Source organism: Xiphophorus maculatus, chromosome 15 (genome assembly GCF_002775205.1).
Source record: "Xiphophorus maculatus strain JP 163 A chromosome 15, X_maculatus-5.0-male, whole genome shotgun sequence".
NCBI classification, from domain to species: domain Eukaryota; kingdom Metazoa; phylum Chordata; class Actinopteri; order Cyprinodontiformes; family Poeciliidae; genus Xiphophorus; species Xiphophorus maculatus.
The window spans coordinates 18,308,268-18,325,599 of NC_036457.1; the positions used below are offsets into that span (position 1 = coordinate 18,308,268).

Sequence of the window (17,332 nt, forward strand, 5' to 3'; positions counted from 1 at the left end):
AACTTTATAATCACCACTTCTGTAAATAGTACCGAGTAGTTTAAATAACACCGTCAGGGGATTTCAAAAGAGGTTCAACAGGACTTGGAGTGTTGGAAGTTTGTCTTTAAAATAGGGATAGAAAAAAAACAGTTTCTATTGTCAACAAATGATTGGTTGTATCGTCACTTAGAAGTTGAAAGTTTTGGGCATAAATTTCACCAGAAGGTCAATGAAGTCAAAACTCCAAGTGGGGAAAGTTGAAGGCGTTTCACAATTACAACCTCAAACTCCAATGTGGCTTGCATGCAAAACTCAATGGTGATTGTGGTTTTAAAAAATGGTGTTATGGAATTGCATCCAATTAAATCTATTACGCAACAATGTTACATTTTTAGCTTTTTTGAGGTTATTTTTTAAAACAGATTTTCAATTTCCTTGTGTATAAATAACGTCCCCAGGGGTTTGAAGGATAAACGATGGTTATCTTTTTCAAGACTGCATTTCTTCCCTGAAAACTTACTGTTCCTATTCATTTGATCCTCATTTTGGTTGAATGACTCATAAAAAATTAAGGATTATAATCATGACCTCTGGTCAAACCAAAGCAGCTAAGTTACCTCTTAGAGTTAGAGGTGCTTTATTGAGGACACATGTACACATTTTATCAAGGTATATTATGGATGGAATATTACTGTGGTAATCTGTTACTGGCCCAGACCCAGTTGGCTTATGCAAAGAATATATATAAACATATATAGGAAAGAAATGATAAAACTATGACATGTTTTTGTGCGCTATCCATGCATGTTTTTTGCTCTTCTTTGCCATTTGCATGATTGTCATGAACCCTTTTGCATGCAAGCATAATTTGGCAGTGTATAGGATTAACACGAGAGCTAAACCCTGCTTTTTATTGTCTCTCTCTCTCTCTCTTGTGCTCTTCCTGGGATCTCTCTTCCTACTTTAATCTCCATGGATTCTTTCTTCAAAATCTGTAGGTAGAAACAAAGGTACAGCAACATTTTTTTTTCTTACAGCTCTTTCATGTGAGATATGAGAACCGTGTATGTTTGCGTGTGTTACTCCATCTCTCTGTAAAATTTGTGCTAGCCCCTCGTTAATCATTCATGATGTCTGTTCATTAAAGGAATTCAGATGCTCCTATGTGGATTTTATTTTATTTTATTTTTTAGGAAAAGGTCAAATCAAGGGAGCTGATGTTTTCCAGTTAATGAGGGCTCACATCCACTCTTGCACTGACTGAAGACAGTCGCTTGCAGACGGCAGAAATGCAGCCGGTGCTTGAGACTAAATGATTTTCCCTCATAAATACCAAATTGCAATGTACAATGATGAGAGTGAGCTCTGGACTGGAATGTTTAATGGATTCCAAACACTAGATATTAATAATGGAGTGTGTGCATGCAGATTTAACATTCATTCATAGGTTCTGTGCGCGTTGGAGAAAAGATGACTTCTGAATTTGATCTGACAGTCGTTTAAAATGGGCCATTGTAGCAGTCGTTGTGGTTTGCAGCTGTGCATACGATTCCCCCATTATTCTTTTATCGCCACCATGCTGTATGCGTGCTGTTGCCGTGTTGTGTGCGTGCCTGTTTTAAACCTGCGTGTGCACACGCGCCAACCGTGGCTTGTTCGTTTTAAATGAAGTTCTGTTTCTCTGAGGAGCAGGAGTAGTGGGTGGACAGATGCTTATTTTTAAACCTGATGTTTACCGCCACTGCACCTGTTCACACTTCCAGCATTCGTACATAAAATCATTATGTAGGTCTGCGTGATTTTAAGATGAATCACACATGTTTGCATAGTTTGCTTTGTGACGACGCAACAGTTTACTTAAATTTTGATCAAAGAAGGAAATGGCTTTCTGTTTGTCGTGTAATTTAAGCTGCTTTGTTCTAAGATGTGGCAGTCGGTCTGACATGTTGATTAGTGCGAGTTCCTGTTTGGTCTGGAGGGAGTGTTTTCCCAATTGTGCTGAATATTGCAATTTCTTTGAAAAAAAAAAAAGCCATTCATATATAAACTACAAAACCTCAGCCAATATGAAGGCAAAATGATCAACCAGAGGAGGTGAAAATTAAGCGTTTCTTTCAGTTTAGGCTCTGTTTGGCCAAAATTTGTCAGCATACATACTTTAGGCTTTTCTATTTGTATCATTAAAGACAATTTCACAAAATCAACATTAAAAATTTCGGACTGCAGACCCATTTCTAATAAGACGTGGTAGCCCAGCAGCTTTCCAAATCATATTGAAATCACTAGACCACTTTAAAAAGCGAGGCTGTTCATAAGGCAATTATAAAACCTAAAGTTGGTTTTGTTTAAGCATGTAAAAGTTTGCAACAAACTGAATCTTAATCAAAATCTCTCATTGAACCCTAAATAGTTGTGTTGTTTTATAAAAAAAATCTTTTTGTTTGCAGCTGATAACATAGAGTTACTAGCTAGCAGTTAGCTAGGTGGAAAAGCTAACTCTTCCAGCTATCGCTAACTAGCTAACTCTAAGAGCTAGCTAACTCTTGGTTTTTCAGCTGGAAAAGGTAGCTAACTGCTACCTGCATTTCATTCATACAGCCAAATGCTTACTCTGCTTTAGAAAAAAATGATGTGTATGCATGAAAACATTTGAGTTTTACTTGGAAACCAGTTCAAAACTCCACACAATATCACCTTTCTGGAAAGTCTGTGTTTTGATTTTGTTAAATCACTTTCGCTTCTGATTATCCTTGAAACAAGTTTCCAAAAAGTCCCTGCCACCTTCAAGTCTGAGCTTTCTAAGCAGCTACCCTGTCTTCTCCACGTACCATGATACACTCCACCAGTCTTTCAATTTCTGTTCACCTTGGACTATGCATTTTTTTTTTTTACATTTTCTTGATGTGTTCAATGTCCCTTCTACAAAAGGGGTTACACACTTGATCTTCTGAACATTTCTGGCATTATTCTGATCAATTTTCTTTCTTTTCTTTTTTTTTGACTTCATTTTATTAAAGTAACCCAACGATGTACCCTACACACCACCAGTCAAGTTACCAGAAATTGCCTTTACCAGAAATCTACCCTTGATTGACTCTAGCCAATGATCTGCAGGTGAAATACTGAAGAATGTTTTGTTTTTTATTCTTTAATAACACTCACCATTTTTTAAGCTAAACAAAAAGATGATGATTCACTTTTATACATAAATCATAATGTTTTTGTCATCGGCTTACTTTATAAATTCAATTCAATTAGCATATGAAATGCAAAGTTGCACTTCCTTACAATAGCTCCTTGTTACATTACACACAGTCAAAGTCAGAAAATAGTAACACATTCTTTGCAGATTTTCACTGAACTTCCCTGAGCTAACTGTATTGCCTTCACGTCAGGTTTAAATAATAAAGGAAACTGGGTTAGAACCAAAATAGATGCCCCTACACTTGTCTCACATCAGCATATTAGGTAGCAACATGCTGATCGTTTGTAGTGAGCAGTCGTACAGCGGTTCAGTCATTAGTTTTATTGCATAACATGACAACAAGGTCCCAGCTTTATTACGTGGTTTCGCTTCTTTCACAGTGCGGGTCCGTGGGGGTTTCCTCCGTGTGCTCCAGTTTCCTGCAGCTGTCCAAGGACATGCAAATTCAATCCAACAGCAATGGGACTCTAAGTGAATCCTAGGTGTTGATGTTAATGATTCCCCTTCATCTGTATTAAACCTTCAATAACCCTTGAATAGAATGCAGAGAACAAAATATGACTGATCCATAAAAGGGGAATTTGAATTAATTACAGGACCTTTGATTGGGGCTAAAATGAGACGTTTACAAAAGGGGGGAGGGGAGTGTTGGGGGTACGCTTTACTCTCTGTCCAATTAGATTAATGTCTCCATTGTGTGGAAGTACTATAAATGGCACAGCAGTCAGAGAGAACAGTTACTGAGAGAGTTGGGGAGAGGAATTAAAAGTGAAATACAGACAGAGATTGAGACAGAAGGTCAAAAGAAGCAAGAAAAAAAAACTCTAGATGAAGAGGCTATGCAAGAACTTCCCCTGTTTCTTTGAGGACACATATTTCTTACAGAAAATATGGGGCACCTTGTCGTCCCTGCTCTAAAATCTGGGCCCTGTACTCTAAGCTGGCTATGAGCCATCTTAGGAGAAAGTTTGAGTCCGCTACAATGAAAGAGGACCCCATTGATGCAGCTTTCTTTGATGCAAAGTTTGGCTATATAGAAAACTTTTTAAAAGGCATGGCAGCAAAACAGGGACTTTGCTCCAGTTACCAACATTGGTCCAGTTAGCATCACAATACGCTAAAGCCTGCTGTTGTTGCTTTCAGGGCTATTTTTGTACGTATTTCCTGATCGTGCAACTCTATTTGAGATGCATTCTCATGTACAAATTGACCATTTTCTACCAATAAATACTGGGAGGGGAGTACATGAAACTGAAAATAGAATACACAAGTGAAATACATGTAGAGGGCGTAAGTACCAATTAGTAACCCCATTTACATCTGGCAATCCAAATGTGGTTATATTGTTGGGTGTCATCCAGATAATGAGGTCTCCTTGTAATGTAATGCGGTTTTCATTATTTTGACTATTCATGTTTTATATATATATATATATATATATATATATATATATATATATTGCAACATCTGTATTATAGATGCGCAATTTGGGACTTGTGGGGCACATTTCCAATAATCAATTTTGTAAGGTTCAGCTCTGCCAGTACCAATTTTAATCAATGCTGTTTTAACCATGATTATAAATAAACAAAATGTCATTTTTCTATTTTAAAATGTGAAATTAAAATATCAACAATTATGAGCAGCCTTATTCTGAATCAGATTATATAAATACAGCAAGATGTTTTATCATTAGCTCATTGTGGGATAAAGGTACTTCATAGCAAATCAAAACATGTTGCAGTGGGTTTTGTTTTTTTTACAATATATATATATTTTTTGCACACCATATCAAGATCTTCAACAATTTATGAAGAGAATCTGTTTTGATTTTATTTGTATATTGTAGCTCAGAGGCTAAAATGCCCTTTTTTGAATGAGGAATAATAATCTATAGGAGGCATCATATTGTGTGTTTGAGAGAGCAGCCAGCATTACACAGCTCTGCAGTCTATGTTCAATAGACACCGGAGACTCTTAATTGCGATACTTCCAAAACACTCTTATTTTAAATCCAGCATTCTTTATGACAGAATTGAGTGTATCAAAAGAAAATCAAACAAAAAAACTACTTAGATGTTTCACTGTTTGTTTTTTATGTCCTGAATTCAAATTCTCCGTCTGGTTTCCGCTCTAGATACTTCTGAGACATATTTTCTAAGAGCTTGTTTACAGAGATTCAGGTGGGCAGTGAACCCCATCTTTATTCTGGTTGTCAATTTTCTTTCTAAAACTAAATGGCTTTCCATGTTGGCAGAGGGTAATCAGATCAATCACCTTGTTAGAGGAAAACCACTTAGCCGACAGAAGGCACAATAACGCGCACTTTTGTCCGCCTTTGTCGAACTTCAATTATTATAGTGTTGATGAAGAGTGCTGTCAAATTTTGTTCTGCTGAATAACAAAACTTTGCTCTCAGCAAAGAGAAAAGAACATAACCGACCTGTACAATCAGCATGACCATCGAATGTCATGAATGTGTACAAAGATTCCAAACATTTCTCACTTTATCATGCTTTTTACCTGCTTCCTATGTTGTCTGTTTTATTCTAAACAATGCATACATTTGTTTATAATTTAACATTTTAAAAAAAACAGGTGGTTGCTTCATTTTACTCCTATGAATGTCGATGTGGAATATCAATAGGAAATACTATAGAGGAATGTGAACATTTTCATTCTAATGCAATCTGAGGATCTGACAATACAAGTGTCAGATGTGCTAAGATCTTGGAAGCACCTCACCTGTGCCGCCTTTGGCCACCTTCGTTCTGCGAGGCTTTGATGTGATGTGACAAGGTAACATTCTCAAGGTCTCGGCACAAGTTGGATTTCTGACCAGCAGACGCTGCCTCCGCACCACCACGCGTTAGAGGTGTTATGTAAAATTCAGCTCATGGGTTTATGTGAACAAGATATTAGCAATTTTTTTCAGTGGGGAAGCTAGGGTTTTCTTTCGTTCAAGAATTAAGGTATCACAAATCACACACTATTTTTTAAAAATCACTGTTTGTTATATATGACTAGTCAATTGCTGTTTTTATACTTAACTCTAACATGATCTTACTGACTAAATAAAAAAACCCTAAAATGTTCCCTCTTAGTGTTTTCATGAATAGAGTAAGGATTTCATACATTGCAGTTTCAGTAATATCAGTTTTTGAATTAGAGGTGGTCAAATGCAGTCCAGACTCGCTGAAGAACTATAACATTATCTGATTTACTGTCCTAAAAGGCACTCATGCACTCAAACCTTTTGATATCAGTTAATTTTTAACTCCAGTTAAGTATTTTAATAAATTAGTACAACAAAACTCCTCAGATTTCACTTTTTTTTATTGTATCCATTCTCGTTTATTGGATGTAAACTTTTGGACAGTAAAACAGCTTTATGAAATATTACAGATAATAATCGCCACTACTATCAAAGGTCAACGTGTTAATTATGTTAATTCTTTCATGGAAACTCATAACCGCACCGCTTACCATGGGCTGTAAATATAAAAGATATGAAAAAAATTACTCGTTAGAATTTTCTTTTCTTTTTCTTAAATCGTTTTTTCGGTACGAGTGTTTTTTCTCTCTCTCTCTCTCTCTCTTTTTTTTTAACGGTCAAAGATAAAGTTCAGGTCAAACGGTCACCGGTCACGTGATCTGCGCGCCCCCTCGCCCCTTTGCGCAGCCGCGCCTCGCTATTAGCTTAGCTCTGCAAGTTCAAAGAAGTCCCCCGAACCGCTCGCGTGGGGAAAAAGTCCGCCATGTTGGAATACTTCGGCCATCGTAAGAAGACGGGAAAACAGACGGCGACTTGGAGGAAGAAGGTTCACCTTACTGGCAAAACATGGTGGCGGCGAGAGAAGGCGACGCAGAAACTCAACGCAAGGTAAAGAAAATGCTGTCTTGAAATAAACAAGCTGCCTTTAGCGTCTAGCATTAGAGAGACAAATATCACCATTATTGATTTGTAACGAGCGCAATGTACAAATTGTGCTGGTCACAACTTGTCTGCACTTGTGTATTTGTTTAATTTTAAGTGAAAGGTGAAAGTCGATGAGCTCTTTAGCTGAACGCAGACTTTGTGTACACGCTACAGGTATGGGGAAGTAAGTGAAGTTTCTGCATTAGGTTGTATGAGATTAAGACATTTTTATTATTATTGGGTCTTAGCTTTTATATTTGAGTAAAGGAGATGGAGTGCAATTTCTCCAAAAACCGAATCCTAAACTGTTTAGCCATAGTTACGTATTAAAGATGGTTGCTTAAAACCTTACTAGTTTTCTCCCCATGTTATAGCAAAGCATGTCCTCCTGCTGTACATTTAGATGGTGTTCATTAGGCTGTAAAAGCTTAACTCAAATGTCAGAGCTGAAACTAGAAGGCGGTCTGCAGGTCCCACTGACAGCATTCTGTGATGGCTTTCCTCAAGTCAGAGAAACATGATCTATGTCGTGAGTAGCAAAAACTCAGTAATGCAGAAAATATAAAGTCCAACATTTGTTCGCTGTGATATTTTTCCTTTTATACTTTGCCTTCCCATGTGTTGGTGGTGATAACAAACCCCAAGTGAATTTTATTTTACTCAGGAGCAAGTAAATATACTGCTACATTACTACACCTTAATGTGATGTTTGTTTCCGTTTTGCTGCGCTGACTTCCTTTGTGCTGTACATGCCCGAGAAATGATCTTATCCTGTAATGAAACTGGCGAGAGAAGAAGTACTGCATTGCCACATTTTCTGTGGTCCACTTCAGGATGGGGAGGGCGAGATATACAGGTAGGGAAGAAGTAGTTCAGTCCAAGAGTAGTATATCTGCATGAAAGCTCAGTACTGGGAACTAACTCACCACTTCTGGAGACACTTGCTAATTAGCTCCTCAAAGTCTTGCCACAAAGTTCTCGCAGACACAATTTTTGCTTTCTGCCTCCGTGGCACTTATTCCGTCCCCTCCCTCCGTTTCTCTGCATAGATATATATTCTCTTCCTTGCTGTCACCCCTTCTCTGACTCCTTCGACTATTCATCTCTGTCTGCCTCAGGATTCATGCTGCAGTAGCCTTCCTCCCTTACTCTCTCCTCCTCCGTCCTCTTTCTTCTCTCCAGTTCAAAGCTCTGTGGACATCATGAGGCTCACATCACAGTCAGGCTCAAGAAAGGAATGCTCACTGCCTGTCCAGAGATACTGGCATGCTTCAAGGGGATTTGTGAACAGCTCGGTCCACACTGCTCACAGCTTTTGGTTGGTTTGATAGACTTGGATAGAACTTTGTCAGAGACTCTCTGACAGCCTACTGATCTTGGGATCTTGGTTGTTAAACTGTTTCAGCGTTGTTTATACAGATTTGTTGTTCAGAGTTTCGGTAACAGTTGAAGTTTTCTCACTCTTTGTCATCTTGGAACCACATATAGATTTAGATTTTATGAGACAGACCAACACAAAGTATTGCGTAATTGTGGAACAAAAGGGATTTATGTTTTTTTTTTGACAGTTTCAGAAATGAAAATCTAAGAAATATGGTGTACCTTTATTCTAATACCCCTAAATAAAAAGTAGTCTACATGTGTATAATTTAATTTCAGCATGAATCCTGCTGTTCACAGGAAAAAGGTTACCAAATAAGGATGTGGATACGTTTCAAGCAAGGTTATATTATAAAACAATCTCCCAAGCTTTGACCATCTTATGACGCACTGTTCAATCAATCATCTGAAAATGAAAAGGTTTGCAAAAAATGACAGTCCACCTAAACTGACAGGCCAAGAATAAATGGCTTGTACTTGTATAGGGCTTTATCAAGTCCAAGGACTCCGATCAGTCATTCACCCGTTCATGCACTGATGGTGCTAGGCTACATTGTAGGAAAGGAAAAGCCCAAGATAACTCTGGAAGACCTGCTGAAAGGTGTAAGACTCTGAGGACAACTGTGAGTTGTGTACTCAACGAAACTAACTAGGGCTGAAACGATTCCTCGAATGATTCGAGTACCTCAATTATTAAGATTCCTAGAGGAAAATTTATATGACTCAAAGCTTCGTTAAATTATAGTTTATTATGTAGCGCACCATGTTCCGGCCGGATGACTATTTGTGTTCATCTGGCCTTACTAACACCTATAAGTTGTTATGAAGTGCTAGCAGCATGGTGATGAAATGTGCTGCGTTTTGTGAGGGTTTGGGAGAGAAATAAGGATTGTTGAATTTTGCGGTAGAATGGTTGGACTATGACAGGTTTTGTGGTGTCGGAATCGCTTTGTCGTGAGTTTGGAGCGAACGGTAGGAATGAGGCAGACGGAGAGAGATCCGATTCCTCGGATAATCGCAAAAATATTCTATAGAGTACTTTATTACTAAAATATTCTTTTACAGGAGCCCTAAGACTAACATTTATGAAAAACGGACTAAATTAAAGTCATTAGAAAAAGAAATTCTATTGAGAATCGCAAATTCTAGTCCTGGGAATTATGAATCAGATGATGTTAAAAAAAACGATTTGAAAACACGTTTAAGTTGTACATCTTTGTTGCTCTTAATTGCAAGTATATTGAAAGTATATTACTTGTTCACTCGGCCACCGTATATATTTTGAATAACTGATATTTTTTATTTAAGAAGAAACCACGCTGCTAAGCTAACCCAACACTGGTTGCAGAATTAAATGCACAAACCTATTTTTGTGTAAATATAAACTTTATAGATTTGTTTTAAATAAATGTTTTATGTGTTCACACTCTTGTTAGTCACAAAATTTAAACGGAATCTCTAGGCTGAATTGAAAAATTGGTTTCTAAATCGAGAACTGTTTGCGAATTGAATCGGGATCCTAAAAACCAAATGCTATCGGTGAAAAAATGTCAGCGCTGAATATCTCTGTGACGTAACACCGTCAAACATGAGGATGTCTGAGGGTTGTTTGAATCCGGACGGTGGTGCTGATTTAGGGCCACAGAAAGAAAATACTATACTCAGATGTTTATCTGTAAAAGAATTTACATCATTTTTGTTGACTATGGTGAACAACTTTGTGTTGGTCTGACCCATAAAATCAAGTGGAAGTACATTGAAAGTTATTTAATGTGATAAAACAAGAAAGAGTTTGCAAAGAACATAAAATATTTATTCTGCCTTTTAAAAAATGCAGATGCGTGTAAAAATGGACCTGCATTGAAATTTTGGGGGTTTTTTGCTTTAAATTGTGTAGTTTTACTCTCTATATATTGCTGTTGAAAAGCCAATAGATGAAATGCCTAAACTGGAGGTTTTTGGAGTGCTGATGTGTATCAAGTCCAAATAATTCACCAGTGAAATATAATAAAACGTTGATATGTGCCAAACTGCAGTGAGAGGGTGAGTTTACACATAAAACACTGATGTCTGCCATTTTCAGAACAGTCCCACGTTGCCAATGAGCACTTTATCGACCGGAGTGGCTAAATGAGAATTATTTGTCTTTTTGTGTTGTGACGCTTGAGTATGTGTTTATCAGGGCTGAGGAGTCAGAGGGTGAAAATTCATGGAGTGGGGGGTAAAGAGAGAATACGGTTGGAAGGATGTCTTCAGATGTTGGTAAAAGTCTACTTATGTTTGTGTGAGACTATGGATTTGCTGCTGTTAGCAAATACTTTGAAAATCTTGCAATGAATTGCATATGTCTTGAGTAACTCTAGTAGCCAGGTATTGATGAGAAGAGAGCATTTTCAAAAAAGATATATCTGCTGTCTTGGCATTGATTTAGCTAATTTTTTGCAAATAAAATAAGACAAAAGACAAAGTTTATGCTTTGCATGTTAGTTGTATTTCTAACAACTTGGTAAAGTTCAGACTTTAAGTTGGTGAAGTTGGCCACATACCCTGGCAGCATGTTGAATTTCAGTGACTTTAAATGTTTCAGTGGTTATTGGCGCTAGCAGATCTAACTATTACAGAAACCAATGACTTTCTGGAGTTCTCCATGAATAACATTGCTAGTGAAAAATAGCTGTGGGGATGTAAAGTCATTGTTTGTGTAAATGTAGAAAGACTGGTCTGAGATGGTAGAGAGGCAACAGTAACTCGAGTAGATATTACAACCACAGTATGCAGAATATGTTTAGATTGATACAAGGTTATAACTCTCTAAGTATTAAACCTGATATTGAGTTTAGCTTTGCCATCTCTTATTAATCATTCTAAGACCACGCTGCAGTCCTTAAGATGTTTTTCAATGTTTCTAATAAAATAAGAACGCTGGTCATATTGGTGTGACTGATTGTTCCAAAAGGATTTCAGACAATATGATATTCAGACTTTTCTCTATTCATGATTTACGCTTGCAGACCTTGCCTTTAAAGTATGGATGTTTTGAAATTGAGTTTGCTGGAGCAGATATTTTGTGTCAGAATTTATATAAAATGGTTAATTAACTTCAAGAAATGTAGAGATATCAGGAAATAACCAGTCTCTACCCCAAACAAGTTTCTAACTTTAAATTGTTTCATAAAAACGCGGAGAGGAAGTGAGAATCCTGGCAGGTATGGGCTTTACGAATACTGAAGCAGAAACTACGTGATCACATGTCAACTGTTCGGCTTCGGACGAAGTATGTGGGAACGTTAAGGTTGGGGATTCAGAAAACAATGTCAATGGACATTCTTACCCTCAGTAAAGTCTGCTTATTGACAACATGGCACTTTTCTTTTCTTTCTTTTTTTGCACTTTATGTGGCCTGCTATAATCTATACTCTTCTCCTCCAATCTCACTCAGAGCTGCTGACCTCTGAGATCAACCGAGCAAAACTGATTCCCTCTTTTTCACGGATCATGAGTGCGTCAGTGGTTACGCAACCCAGGCAGGGGGAGAGAGAGGGAGAGAAGAGAACATGCAAATATGTTGGCAACATATTTGTCTGTGCTTACTTACATGACCTCACTAAAAGATTACTGGTAAATAATCTAGCTCACTGGATATAGAATACTTCTATTGGTTGGGTAACCATAAAATACACATATATTGTAAGACTTGCTTACAGCATGACATGTCTAGACATACACATCCTGACAGTGTTGAAAATATAAATAAATGTAAATGCCGGTTCTTTTAGTGTCATCCTTATTCAGGGGGGGGGGTGACACGCATTTGTCAAAAATTTCAGGAATGCTGCTTTGTTTTTGAAGTGCCTTAAACCTTGAGTGGGATTTTCTGAGCAGAAGTGGGTTAAGATGTGGCTCCAAGGCCTGTATTGTGAGAGTACAAGTGAGCGCAGGAAGGCTTAGGAATATGTGGGAGTGAGTCCGTTTGTGCAAAAGGGGGTGACATGTGTAGATGTGATGTCTTCAGCCATGCATGGATGTTCACACCAGGGAGAAAGTAAACAAACATGGCAGCCGAATGGTTTAGAAATGCTGTGGCCAGTGCTGGAGAACACCGCCTACTTTCCATTAACTTATTCTCAGTCGTCTCCTTTTGTAATTAATGGGTTCTGTTGCTGTTGGGATTTTTATTTTTATTTGCTGCCATGTTGGGTTTTAATAACCGGAGTTCAGCAAAACGTTATTGCTAGAATACTGCAGTGGGAATGAATAGTTTTTTTATTTTTTAGAAATAGTATTCAGTAGTAGCCATAATGTAATGTTACTCCACAACTTTTACAACTGGGTTTAGTTTGTGTGTTGCACTGTAAACCAACTTCTTCATTGATTTTAGGAGAGTTCCTTAAGTTTTCTAGTTTACGTCTAAGACTAAGCTTATCCATTAATGAAACCTTGGCCTGTTTGACCTACAAGGCTTAAATTAGTCATGTGGAACAACTGTAATTCAAAAGATATGTGACAAATCTTTGGGATTCAAAGCTTTCATAACAGTGATTGTGTCCCGGTGCTACATAATAGCTTTTCCTTTAAAATACTGGACATGGATGCTTTTTCCATCTCTGCAAGTTAACTTGCTGGATCGCAGTGGCCTGAGTTTGAATCGAGAACATTCTTGTCTTACTATTAATGCCTGAGTTTAAAAGTTTGGCCTCATGTTGGAGTGACTCTGCTGGGTTAGTTCTGTTACTTTTTTATTTTAGTTTTTTTATTATTATTTTGGTTGGAACACTGCTTTTTCTGACATTTTTTTTTTTACCTTCTGGCTTTTGGATGCTGTGCAGCTGGCAGGATTTCTGTTCATACTTAACTTTTGGACAGTTGTTATAATGTGCTGCGGTTACTGTTGCTGTTTTTACAACCGGGAACAGCATCATCATGTATAAAATTTCTTTAAAGATATGTTGATGATGAGCTACAACAACGTTTCTTTTCACTTTTGGATAAATAAAGTATTTTAGAACTGAATTTAATCCTTTTTACTAGCTTGCAAAATATCTTAATATGTCCAAATGGTCTGTAATAAGCAGGTTTATCTACTGAGCAAATTTTGTCGACTACCGCTTCGTGTTCGTTTGAACAAACGAACAACAAAAAACCTCTTTTTTTAATGTTTTCATGAAAAGATGGAACTAAACTGCTGCTGAGGCACCAATTAAAAATTGTATTTATCTTATTTATCAAGTGGCGTTTTTGTAGCTGTTATGTGCAGCTTGCTTGTAAAGTTGTTAGATCCTGACAGATGGGAAGAGTTCGGATACAGATGTGTTGCATTTTCTCTGAAAATAGTTTGAAAACTGTTGATTACATGAAAAGTTAATTTGTAAAAATTAATTAAGTGGCTGTCAGGAGTTGATCAAGTGGGAACATGTCTGTATTATTAATTTGTATTTATCCAAACTTTGGAGCTCATACTTTTTAAAAATATTTTCTTTTTTTTTTTTTACATAGGTTGAAAATTTATTTCGACGTGTTTTCACACTCATTAGCGTCTTGTCATATATATTGAAATGTATCCAACGCTATACGAAATGACTTACTTACACAGAACGATGCATTGACTATAGTTTAAATATAAAACAATTTTTTTTCTTGACCTTTTACAATATTAAACTTATGAATGATTAGCAGCGTTCCTCCAGAGTATCGGGGGGGAGTACGGAAACCTGCTGTCGGTCCCTCTATTATTGAACATAGGGAAGGAAAGGCAGCGCATGAAATAATAAAAAGGTGGGGGTAAAAAGACTCATTCTTGTAATATTGAACAAGGGCAGACTTTCTTTGCTTAGCTCATAAATGGAATAAATATTCTAAGAGCTCTTATTATGCTGCCTGACATTCTATCCTTGGGAGACTTTTAGCAAAGGACATTAAATTGGCTCTGGTCATCGTTTTGCGATTATGCAATGAGAAAATCCAAAACAGTTCGTTTTCTTTTTTCTTTGTTGGGGGATAATTGCGTTCAGGTAAAGTATATTTATAAAGCTAAAACCCAGCCAGTCAGTGTTAGTTGTGTAGCAAAATGAAATACCCCTGTGGTTAATTTTCAACGTAGAACGCAAAAAAAATGATCTACCTGTGGTTAAAGCTTCCCCGGTTCGCTCCGGAGGGAAAATTGAATTTGATTTATGTTCATCATTTGTTTTGCTCTCAATTAACTGGCCAACTGTGATGTCCGAAATAGCCATGGGATTAAACAGAAGCCAACGACATTAAGTCATAGCAAACAGCCCCTCTCCCCTTCAAGACTGGAACATTGTGGAGGCCACATAGGAGGCAAATGCCCTTGTTCTGCCTCAGCCATTATGCAGATTATATGCTAATGAAGTCATCTGATTCAGTTCTGCTTGGAGTGTGCTGCGTTGAAGGGAGATAATCAAGCGTTGATCAGCTCCCAGTGCCGAACTCACTGTGTGTGCCGCTGCTCGGCCTAACCGAACCACCATTTTGTGTTGGGTGGCCTTAGGTGAAAACAAAAAAACAGTTTTACGCACACAAGCTCTGTATGTTCCGTCTGCATTCACCTTTTAGTTGTTTACGTCTGCGTAAATAACTGCTCTTGCATAAATTTTGGAAGCTGTGCTCACAAAGGAAACTGACCTAATCTGTAACGCACAATCAAACAATGCTTTTACCTTAGCCGAACTTCAGTTTATTTGTGAGCATATGCCAGAGCTTGTGTTCCAAGGAAGTACATTCTGATATTGATCGTGATCCTCATCTTGATTCAACCATTTATTTTTTTTTCCTAGCCTTGGCAGAAGTTTAAAGTCTGAGTGCTCTTGCCTGTAAAACTAACAAAGTTAGGACTTCATTTTATTTTAAAATGGCACCAGGCACATCGGATCTGTGCTTCATGGCTATTTGATTAGCTCTAATCTGTTTTTGTTGAGTGGTCACTAAATCTCTTTATCAAATTTTCAAGTTAAACAGTTTTCCTGTTTCGAACCACTTGTGCAGATCTTGGTAAGCACGTTTCAAGCGGGCAAACGACAGTGTTTGCTTTCCGTCATTTCACTCTGCCTGTCTGTCATTGCTGCAGTTCAGCAAGAATCCAATTTCAGCAATGTCCTTGCTGTCGGCCCACATGTGACTGGATCTTTTCATTCAATGGACTAGAAAATCTGGTCCATTTTTTTTAATCGCCACATATGGCTGAATGATATGGCTGAAAAACATTTAACAAAATAAGGGTTTTCACATCAGTCTATAGATAATTATTGTTTAGACTGGTGGTGTGACCTTTCCTGTTTTATTCACTTTTTTGTAAGGCATTTTGGCAAAACCTGAAACTGCTCTTTGTTACCTAGCAATCTTATGGTTGCTAGGTAACCTGGTGGTTGCTTAAAGAGTGAATGAGTTAGTAGATGCCATCGACCTCGTGAGAGGTTGAGTGATTAAAGCCTTTCCTTTGCCTACATCCCCCAGAATGCTGTGCGGTTTTGGATCAGAGTTCAGTGAATATGCTGTAAATTGAATATTCTTATAGACGTTTTATCTATACACCTATCGCAATATAAATATTATTGATTCATTGCCCACCCTGACTTCTACATTTGCATATGAAATAAATACACATTACAATTTTCTAACACTGGTAAATATGATTTCGGGTTAACATTTTCTAATATTTCAAACTTGAAAATAGAACAATATTTTCCAGAGGTATTGTGTTGCTTTTCCTGAGGTCACAACCCCCTGACAACACTGTGAAAAAGAAATGATTCCTTAAGATTTAGCTGCAAACAGTAACATTTTTTTAGTCCAACAGTCGGCATCTACTGGTGACCTGTCCAGGTTGCTCTCGCCTCTCATCCAATTACCACTGGATATGGATGAATGGATGGACGGTTGGTAGCTTTGCGGTTTAAACCAAATATCAATGAAACTGAGACCCGTCTTTGTGCTTAGGCCCATCTTTAAGAGGTTGATTTTATTTTTTTCCTTTTTCAAACTATGATATTGGAAAGCTGCTGATACTAGACTTTCGTTGCTAAAGCAAAGCATACACCCAGAAAAAAAAGAACAGGACCTTACCGTCTGCAGAGTGAGCTTCATCCCTGGTGCTGTCACAACTAATGTACCAGTGTTCTGTTCTGTTCTGTTTGTTTTGCTTTCTTTTTTTCCCCATTTTCCATAGTTCAGCTCCTTTTGTCTTGTATGAGTTTTTCTTTATTCTCCACTTCATTTCACTTCCGTTCACCTTTGTTTTGTCTTCTCTGTCCTCCTGTTTGTCCCACATCCCCCCTATCTTCTGCTCATTCTCCTGTCACCATTTCACCTTCAGTCATGAGTCACACAGCCACCCCTGTGATTCCTATTATTAGCTTATCACACACACTCATCAGCTACCTTTGCATTGTCACTCTCCCCCATCCGCCTCTTTCAGCTCCTTCTTTCCTGCCTCCGTCTTCTATGTAATATGCAAAAGTAGCTATTCGTCCGTCTCTTTCCGTTCCTCTGCTTTGTAGCGCTCCCCATCCCTTCCGTCAGATCACATTTGTGTTCAGTTCCACCGTAGTGTTTACTCTGACCCGCCCCCGAGCTCCAAGTAAACATAACATCATTTCACTAATTTATTTTCTAATTTTTCAGAACATCTGTAGCTTAGTAGATAATGGATTCAGCTTGCATGTTCTCGTAGGTGAATCTCAAAGTGCTTCTGCACACCCATTAACCTCCACTGCCTCAGCGCCTCACGGGGGTCCTGAGAGGGAGGCGCGGAGGCATTTGATCCCGTTTGATCATCTTCTTCCCTTTAAGCGAGGCCCGTGCATGTGGGTTTGTGTGTGTTGCTCGGATTA

The 17,332-nt window shown here is 37.9% G+C and overlaps 1 protein-coding gene across 16 annotated transcripts in view; it reads left to right on the forward strand.

Moving 5' to 3' along the window:
• LOC102225484 (neurexin-3b) overlaps window positions 1-17,332 on the forward strand; it is a 391,379-nt gene that overhangs the window by 15,911 nt on the left and 358,136 nt on the right. For 11 of the 16 annotated variants that reach the window (XR_002754044.1, XR_002754045.1, XM_023348134.1 and 8 more), the window contains exon 5: window positions 981-992. The exons of the other annotated variants lie outside the window; for them this stretch is intronic. Coding sequence is in view for 9 of the 11 variants with exons in the window: in XM_023348134.1 (XP_023203902.1) it covers window positions 981-992 (12 nt within the window). In the remaining 2 variants the exon portion in view is untranslated. The remainder of the gene's footprint in view (window positions 1-980; window positions 993-17,332) is intronic. 16 annotated transcript variants of the gene reach the window in all.